The following is a 10,259-nucleotide window of genomic DNA, read 5'->3' on the forward strand; positions in this document are numbered from 1 at the left end:
AGTCTTTCCTCTATTCTGCACTGGTGCCACTGATTTTTTTAATCACTTTCCTACTTTCTCAAAAAACTCCAGGGGCTTCCTTTTACCTCTAGGACTGAAGATTTAAACCTCTTCACAATCTGGCCCCTTCCTATCTTTCTAGTCCACACACACACGGCAATATAGCCATATCGGTCTACTTGCTATTTTATACAATCTATGTGCCATCTCCCACCTTTGTGCTTGCTGTACCCTATGCTTAGAATGTACTCCCTTCAACCTCTTGAAACCCCTGGTTTCCTTCAAGGCAGCTCAAATGCCCACAGAATGACTTTCCCTATGTCCCAAGTGCCACATGAAATTTTTCCTGATCCTGTAAGATGCTAATATACATGTGATCTCCCTCATTCAGATGTAAAATACTTGAGGGCAAGCATTGTTTCAATTTTGTCTTTGTATCCAGTGCTTAGTACAAAGCCTGGCATATGGTAGGTGCTTAATAAATGCTTGGTGATTATTGACTGATTGCTAAAATATAGATCTACTCATATTTCAACATCTCTTGATACACTACTCTAATAACCTTTTCCAAAAAGAAAATGCTCATTTGACAAGAATTATTTTTCATGAACCCTTGGTGGCTCCTGTTAATCACCCTTTTCTTTTTGATTACACACACACACACACACACACATCTGTTTAATAAAACTATTTTTTTTTCAGGAATCGATATTAAGCTCACTGGCCTTCTAAATCTACCTTCTTTCCCTTCTGCAAAATGAGATATTTTCCCATCTCCTTTCTTCTGGTACCTATACCATTGTCAATGAATTCTCAAAGATGATGACAGTGATTCTGCAATTGTATCTAAAAATTCTTTCAATTCCCTGAAATGTAAGTCATCTTTGCCTGGAGATTTGAATTCATTCAAAACAGGTTAAGTCCTCAGTTATCTTGGACTTCAAATTTGTCTTAATATTTGCTTTCCCCTTTCCAATTTGATGATCATCTTCCTCAACAGAGAAAATGAAATCCAAATAGTAGTAAAGTATTTTATCATCAAATTCCCAGACCTGAATCACCCATATTCTTTCTAGCTACCCCTATCCTCCTCAGTCCCCTGACATCTTTACCTAATTTCCATTTATCCCTAGGCCACTAAGCTTGATAATTGACAAACATGTCTATCTATTCTTTTCTTATACCTATCTAGAAGAAGAAATTTTGTGCCATGAACAAATGGGATGAAAAACAATGCAACCATGAACTAAGATCTAGCAGTACTGATTCTCACAAAGAATGCTATATATTCTTTTCTCATACAAGTCTTCTCCTTTGTTTTGGATTCTGATGTTTTTTCTTCACTCATTTCCATTCACTAAAATTCCAAATGTATAGGGTGTGATAGGTAAATCTTAAATTCTAAAGGATTATTATAGACTGCTTTATTACGCCCAACAAAGGACTTTGATTTTCACCCATTTCCCAAGTGCTAGAACATTGTCTTTATGAGCCCAAAATTTCTACAGATAAGTAACCAAAATCAGCCCTGGCTCTATCGACCAGGGCCACCATCATCATTGTTGCTATTTTATCCATTAAGTCAATGCTAACTAGCTTCTACAACTTTTTCATATGGCTAAGAAGCCCAATTCCTAGTACCATGCAAAGCACTGATGCCAGTAGTGATTCAGAATAAGAATCATCAAAATGGGCCAGCCCTAGTTCATTTCTTAATACCAGACCAAATTTTCCTATTGCTAGTGAATGGCAAAATTTTGAGTTTTGTTCTTTTAAGGTATACAATGATATATAAAGTGATCCTAATGTCATTTCTCCATAACATTTATAAGCTATAATCCAATCTCACTCTCATGTCAAAAAAAATTTGTTGTAAGACTATTGACATTTCCTTTCCCTCCCTTACTCACCTAATATATGAGAAACCTAAGGGTGACCCTTGAATGAATTGAGAGTCACCAACTACTCTGCTTCTAGTAAGATGGAGGATCCTTGAGACCACCAAGGCCCTGCCATCTGACCTGCTGATTCAATGTTCTTTAAGGAACCCACAGCTGCACCCTTAGGACTTCAGGGTCTTTCCATCCTCCCTTCAGCTAGATTCTCTTATATGCATTGTTTCTCACAATTATAGTTTCAGCTCTATGATAACATGGACTATATCACTTTTCCATTTATATCCCCAGCACTTAGCACAGTGCCTAGCATGTAGTAGGTAAGCAGTTTCCATTCATTTGTTTATTCAACATGCAAAATGAATGGTTAGCAATAGTGTACACTACCTCTTCAGCCCTAGCATTTTTAAACCCTCAGAGCTTCAGGATGCATTCCATTTTATTTGTATGGGACTGACTGACACTTGTAACTTGTTTTAATGAACAATGAATGTATTTTCACAAACTAGTTGTGAGTCAAGGTATATCTGTATTAATATTCACAGAATCAATATACTAAATAAGATACAGCCATATCTTTCTTTCTGATCACCTAACTAACCAAAGTAGAACTATGGTTTTATTGATAAACATCCTGCCATCATGAAAATTACTCAAATGAATATATTAGCTATGCTATGACCTAGGTCATTCACAGTATACAGATGTCCTAAGAACCAAAAAGATTGTAAATCTCCTATTATTTGAATAGCCAATGGCACTGAGGTTGACACCTGAAAAACATGTCTATTTTTTTTTCTTTGTCTTCTGGCATTTAAACAGGAACAAGCCCCTGACTATAGAACCTGATTTTTTGCATAAGTTTAAATTTATAGATCATCCACATTCAGCTTTCTAGAAATTGATAAGGAAAAAGGAGGCTACCTCTCAAAAGAGGTTTAAATTCTTCTTAGCGCTCTGTAGGTTCTACTGTTTATAAGTTTAGTTTATTAATCATAGTCTAGTTAAGGCATCAGTTTAATAATAGGCTATGGCACTAATGATGGTTAATATCAGAGCAAATGATACTGAGATCCATACCTAATTTTTGAAGAAAATATACTGTTGCCCCTAACCCTTATAGAAACTTATGACCATATGAGTGCTCTGGGATCTGAGGAATATATCCTGAAAACTGCTTAAATCCCAACAAACCCTGTAACAGGTAAAAAGTTGCCTCCATACACAAATATTTAAAACAAACAGCTATAGTAGGTAATGGCTCTTGAAGAGATCATGAAGTCTATTCAAGGCTTCTATTAAATCTGACTTTTGATTTTACCACTTCCCTAATCACTCACTACCTTATGTTTGCTTGTAGTCTTATCTATAGCATTACGTAGTACTCAACTCTATCTATCTAATGCTAGACATCTACTCATTTCTCTGGGCAAAAATAATTGAAAATGTTTACATCATTATCATCGTTTATGTCATTAGTGTTTAGCAAGAAATTCACCTGAGTCTCTAACACCTGAGTCAGCTATATATAAGTAAAGAATGGATTTAAGTAGAAAAATTCCCTCTGGTTTCCCAGAGAGGATATGTAGGCTTGACAACATGGACAGAAAATGGAAGGAGAAAAAATAATTTGTGTGGCAGGTAAAGAAAAAGAGGAAAAGAGATTTTCATTTTAAAAAACTATAAAAGTGGGATCAACTTTAATAAAATTGATAAAATATTTTTTAAGGATGGTTTAGAAAGGTCACTATCTTCTCAGTGGTGCCATCAGAAAAATATAGGCCTGGAAAGTCAATACCTCCAAGTTCTTATATTGGCACTGCCATCAATTCACTCATTTAACTAATTCAGTCATTTAATCTCTCTCTGCCTCAGGTTTCTCTTCTGTGAAATGGTGATAATAATATTTGCCCAGAAAGGTTTTGAAGATTAAGTAAGATAATAGGTATGAAAGCACTGTGAAAAGTATAAAACTCTAAGGATATTATTATTATTACTTCTCTACCCTGCAACTTAGCTTTCATCAGTCATAAATCCCAGATTTCCAATTACAAAAGACAAGACCAGGGAATGATGCTCCAAGGTAGTTCAGGAAATACAAGTGATGTTCAAAGAGAGACATGTTATGAATCTGGCTATCGAACCAACTCTGATAGTCTTTTATTTTTATGGAGCCCAACTTGACACCTACCACCATAATAACTTATTTCTTTGACAATAAAGAGGTACAGAAATGAAAAAGCAAAACTTTCTGCAACTCAGTTCAACTTCCACCCATATACACAAATAGTGGCTCAAAACACTGGGGCAAAGATCATAACCTCTTTTTATTTTTCTTGTCATCTGACAAATTATGTCCTCAAAAAAGTTGATGGATTTTCATGAAGAAAATCTAAGACTCTTTTGATATGTTTGTTAAAATATATTGTGCTGCTAAAGAATGCATCCAGTATATTTAGAATTTGCTCCTTTATTGTTCCTCCATGATTCAACTTGCCAAGAAAACGAACTAAAAGGAGCATGAAATAACAGAACAGGAAGCCTGAGGCACATAATGCAACATATCCACAATTCCATATGTAATCATGCTGTACTGACAAAGATCCTCAACAAAAAAGCTTTGATTCATTCCAAATGACAGCTACATTTAATGGCATTTGATTACTTCGAGGTAAGAAGATGGATAGAGATCATAACAAGTGATTGCTTATTAAGATTTCTATTCCAAAATTCAGCACGCCTCAGTTGCAATAACAGTTAAGATTTGTGCAGTTAATCGAAAACAAGAGACACTGATAAAAAGCAAAATTTTGTCCTATCCATTCCTACTGTATAATGGGCACACTGCATATTTATGAGACACAGGGTATGGAAGTGGAAATAAAAACAAACATCATCACATGTTACATTTAGGACACAGCATGCCCTCTTTTGCCCATTGAAAAGAAAAATCACTATCCAGTGGACAGAGGGATAGAGGGCCTGATAGAGTAATGCAGCAGGATGTCTTTTTTTGCCCAAAAGTAAAAATGAAATAATAATATCATTCGATATCACAATGGAACCATCGTTGAATTCAAAATTCATCTTCAGAACTGTCAGCTAGGAGCATCACTCGATCTTGCATGCTGTTAAATTCTCTCTGCTGGAGAAAGAAAAAAAATTAAATCTTTTGTGCCAAAAAGGAAAGATTCTAGAACCAATTTCAAAGTAAAACGAAGAACAAACAGCAGTGGCTAATTCAAAGCCCTGGTGTATTTCAACAGTATCCTTGCTTTATTAGGCACCATTTCCTTTATGGAGTAAACTGGACCACCAAAGAGTATGAGAAACTGAGTATATTTCTTGATTATTTCCATACCTTCCTTTTATGCCTTTTGAATCCATTTCGCCTTTGGCGATTCATAATCTTGATGCTGTAGAGTGCTCCCAGGATGAATAGGGCTCCAGCTATCCCAACTCCCACAGGCACCAACATTCCTGACATGTATCCTGCCTGCACAAAAGGAGACAAGCATAAGAATACTAAACAGACCACCACTCTATAGATATCTCCCTACTGCTAGGTTGTAGCATATTTTTATAGGTTTTGAATTCTCCTATTTTTTATGTTATGGAATGTAATGCAATTGGTACAAAGTCAGTGAGCAAAGTGTGTGTCATTAGGGAAAGGCTTCACTATTTTGTGATCCTTCAAAAATCTGGAAGAACGTACTGAAATAAATCATTCAGATTGAATGACACATCCAATCACTTGGATAAGCACATTTGTCAACATTAGTTTGGGGTGATAGATGTATAACTTGTATTAAAGATGGATGAAGAGGGTTTCCAAAAATGTTACTACTATTAAAAGGATAGAAATTTAAAATCTCTGCTGGAGTCAAACTCTGATATGCTTGGACTTGTTCTCTAACATATTCAGTCTCTTTGAGGTTAAAAGAGGGCCTAGATTTTGGTGTTAGTGTTCTTTAAATCTCAATCAACAAGATTAATTTATATAACAAAAAAAGAAAGAAAAAAGAGGGGGGAAAGGAAAAGGAAGGAACTTGCAAATAAATAAAATAAAGGAAGGTTCTGAAAACCACAGGAAGGAAAATGTCCAGCAAAAGGAGAAAAATTGAGTTGAAGAAAGGAAAGAAACCGAGAAATGGGAAAGAGTGCACCAATGACATTAGTACTTTGGCTCATGGGTGAAACAAGCTAGTTGTCCAGAAGTTAACTAAGGGGAAGTAAGTGGACAGTACCATAAAGAAGGAAGATAGAAATCAACACAACAACCCTCTTCTTTGTAAGATCCTTGAAAGGAAAGAATGTTTCAAAGGGTCATAATCATAGACTTGGAGCTGAAATGGACCTTTCGAAAGGATATTTAGTTCAACTTTCCCATTTTAGAGATGAGGAAACTTTGGTCAGGAGATTAGAGTCATTAACTCAGAATAATTAATATAGTAAATAACATTCCAGATTTGAAACCAGATCCTCTAAGTTCAAATCCATTTGTTGTTTCTTTATATCAGACTTTTTCCACTGTATGTTTCCATGTGTATGTGTGTGTGAGTGTATTTGTATATTTTTGTTAGTTCAGTGCCCAATACAGTAGTTAGTTAATAAATACTAGGTAATTTATTGAATAATTTAATATTAGCCTTTTTACCCCTTCTTGGGTAACCTAGAAGTATTAGGTTCGTTATAACATGTGACATCAAAATACCAACTTGGCAATGCAACCTCAAGATTTCTCAATAATTTGGCAAGTAGCTCAATATACCTAGATCCAAGAATTAGACTCAAGTTATTACCAAATACCCTATCTGTGGACTATTACCATAATAAGGAAGGCAAGGCAAATGATTAAAAATTGGGGCAGAAAGGTTGTTATTAGTAACTCTGAAAGTGTTACTTTGAGCATGTCTCAGCATGTCCTAGGTGCTTAATAAATGCTTATTGACTGACTGATTCTGGCAAAGATAAGATCTTCTCTACTCCTCTAAAAAGTTGTCCATTCTGCATATTAAAGCAGAATTAAAGCAATTCCAGGCTAATATTTCAAAACCAGCCAGTATGTTGCAGAACAGACATGAAGGGAGAGTAAGCTGGGTAAAAGTGTTTGATGGAAGTGTTTAACTGGATCACACCAGTGGGTGTCCCTGTATTCCCTGGAGTAATATGCATGGCTGGAGAGCATTTTCTGGGATGTATTGTACAGCAAAGTGTTAAAGATCTTAATCAAAGACTTGGAAGTGGTAACAGGTGGGTCCTTGAAAACATTTTAGGGACTCTTCCTTATTTTCTTAAGTGTACTTGTACGTGAAATCAAGATATCATAGCTGAAGGATTTTTTTTGTTCTTTTTTTTTTGTAGACACACCATTACCTCCAAATTTTTCCCCTCTCAACCAAACTTCTTCACAAAGACAAACATACACAATGAAAAAGAAGGTATTTGGGAAAGGGAGCTAATTTGGGGAAAACTACCATTAGACAACATGAAGCAAGTCCATCTTATTGCTTGACCTTTTCCTGGTTCTTCTTAAAATTACTAATTAATCACTAGGGAAGTTCTGAAAATAAAATGGGAAGGAAAAATAAGTTAGCAAAGAAATGTCAAAATATTCCAGCCATAATCCTTTTCCATCTTTGCAGGTTCCCTGCTGAAAACTAAAATGTTAGGAAAGGGCAATATATTCTAAATCAGCAAATGTATTTCTCTTATGCATATCTTTATTCCCTTTTCTTGAGTTAGGGTTGAGCATAAGAATTTTGCCTTTCATTAGAGAATGAAAGTATCCTCCACTTACTAAATATTTTCTCCTAAGAAAAAAAAAACATCCAGTAATTTTCCAAAAGAGTATAAAAGGTTTATAAATAGTCTGAATTTTATAAGAGTTTTTCTATCACTGGTAAAGGTTTTTTTGTTTTAATTTGGTTTGGTTTGGTTTTCTGTAAATGAGAAGAAATATAGTAGTAAATGAAAAAGTTATGGATAAAATGAGATGACATTGGGAGTGGGTAGGTGGCACAGTGAATAGAGCACCTGCCCTGGAGCCAGGAGGACCTGAAGTCAAATCTGACCTCAGACACTTGATACAATTAATAGTTGTGAGACTTTGGACAAGTCACTTAAACCCGATTGCCCTCCAAAAAGCAAAAAAAAAAATTTTTTAATGCGATGATGTGGAAATAAATATGCATTGTGAAATAATCTATACTTGAGAAGTAATGTCCAAAGTTTTGCAAATCCACATGCAGAAAGGACAACTTTTTCCCTCCTGGATAGATTACCAGGAGCCTTAACCCGATAAAAAGCTGGTCAAGAAAAGAGTACTCCAGAATATGTTGCTCTCATGTAATATCTACTTTACATGTTTAAATTATTTTTTTCCCGAGGCTTTAAATCAAACGAGACTTCAAAGAAGTTCATATTTTATGTCATTTTGAATGAAAGAATAAAGGGGAAGAAAATGTGTTCTTCATTAGCACGGAGTAGTGGATAAAAATACAGTATCTTTTTTTCTTTTTTTAACCTTTAAAAAGCATGTCTGATGACACCTGTGTTTTAGAAATCACAAACAAATTATAAAAATGTGATAAAGTAACACATCTTCTTCAAACATAACATAGCTAGCAACTATATGAACATTTTAAGGTTTGCAAAATATTTTTTTCATTTTATCCTTATAGCAATCTTTGGAGGTATGTGTTATCATTATGCTAATTTTACAGACAAGGAAATCAAGACAATAAAACTTAAATGGATCATGCATCTAGTAAGTGTCTTGGGTCAAATCTGAACTCAGATCTTCCTGACTTCAGGTCCAATGTTCTACCTAGGTATTTATCATTCTTAAGCAAAAAAAAATCTTTTTAGTATTGCCTGTGATTTTTTTTCTTTTATTTAACTTATCTCGTTAATGTTATAAATTGTGCTGAGCAGCTCTGTCCTTTTGGATCTACATAGTATGTGACTGGTTTTAATCTGTGCAGTAACCTCTAAGCAAGTTGCAAGAATAATAATAGCATTTACATAACAATTTATAGTTTGCAAAGCACTTTACAGGTGCTATCTCATTTGAACAGGAAAGGAAAAGGAAAAACTTTTATTTGAAAAGAAAAAATTCTAAGTATACTTTCTAAGCCTAAACTCTATTGAACTGCTTTAAAAAATGTCTTTATTATTCTGAATGTGTATAGTCTTGGTTCTTGCTTCCTCAGTTTTTGTCCATTTTCACTTTTGAAAAGCAGCTCAGACCATCAGTCACATCTGAGGGGTCTGATGTTAGTCCCAAGGAAATCTACTGGAAAAGTTGCTGCCTCTGAAACACAAAAATGGAAAGACTCAGGAGAAGGACAGTCTGGAAGATTGGTAGTTATGAGATCTAGGAATGTGAACCAGCCAAGTATGTTAGAACTTGTGTTAAAACGAGTTATGGAGGATGGAGCAACTAGCTTCAGTAAACTTCATAATGGCATTAAAGGCAAGAATGAGAAATAGATGAAGAACAAGATGATTTCCCTGGTAATTTGTCTTTTAGTCTTTTTAAAAGCCTTTTTGCCAATCTGTGATTACAATTTCCTTATATATACATTCCTCCCTAATAGCAATCTGATCCACCCAATCCTTCAGAGTCAGATGTATTCTTATTTATTTTTTTATTTTTGCTTTTTTTTCTTTTTGAAGGGGTGAAGGTAGGGCAATTGGGATTAAGAGACTTGCCCAAGGTCACATGGCCAGTTTTTGTATTAAGTGTCTGGGGCTGGATTTGAACTCAGGTCCTCCTGATTCTAGGACCAGTGCTCTATTCACTGCACCATCTAGCTGCCCACAATCAAATGTATTCTTTTTTTTTAATGTTTTATTAACTTCTGATTTACATCATTCGTTTCCACCAGATTTTGAGTTATAAATTTTCTCCCCGTTTTTCCCCTAACCACCGCCCCAAAATAGCAGTCCCACAGGATATCCCCTCCTCCAATCTGCTCTCTCCCATATTATCTACCATACCCATTTTGAGTTTTCCAGTGGATCTCTATGCCTCAGTGCCTGTATATCTTATTTCCCAATTACATGTAAGATGGTATTAATAATAGTGTATATATATGCATATATATATACCCACACACACACACATATATATATATATATATATATATATAAATATATATTTGATTTTAAAACTTTCAATTCCAGATTCATTCCCTTCCTTCCTTGTCACCCACCCTTACTGGGAAGATAAGTAGTTCAGTACAGGATGTAGATGTGTGGCTAATGCAAAAAATAACATAGTAGATATATTGTAAAAGACTGACTATATTTCCCTCCCTCCTATCCCACCTCCCACTTGTTCTATTCTCTACTTTGATC

At 35.0% G+C, this 10,259-nt stretch overlaps 1 protein-coding gene across 2 annotated transcripts in view; it reads right to left on the reverse strand.

Moving 5' to 3' along the window:
- Positions 1 to 4,349: 4,349 nt before the first annotated feature.
- The window catches only part of ARMH4 (armadillo like helical domain containing 4), a 152,264-nt gene continuing 146,354 nt past the window's right edge, over positions 4,350 to 10,259 (reverse strand). For both annotated transcript variants that reach the window (XM_069092276.1, XM_069092275.1), the window contains 2 exons: positions 5,257 to 5,391; positions 4,350 to 5,040 (listed from right to left, as the gene is read on the reverse strand). In XM_069092276.1, the coding sequence (XP_068948377.1) occupies positions 4,972 to 5,040; positions 5,257 to 5,391 (204 nt within the window). In that variant the 3' untranslated portion in view covers positions 4,350 to 4,971. The remainder of the gene's footprint in view (positions 5,041 to 5,256; positions 5,392 to 10,259) is intronic.

The sequence above is a fragment of the Petaurus breviceps genome, unplaced genomic scaffold (assembly GCF_028583685.1).
Source record: "Petaurus breviceps papuanus isolate PSGF00001 unplaced genomic scaffold, PetGlider_PUasm1.0 189, whole genome shotgun sequence".
NCBI classification, from domain to species: domain Eukaryota; kingdom Metazoa; phylum Chordata; class Mammalia; order Diprotodontia; family Petauridae; genus Petaurus; species Petaurus breviceps.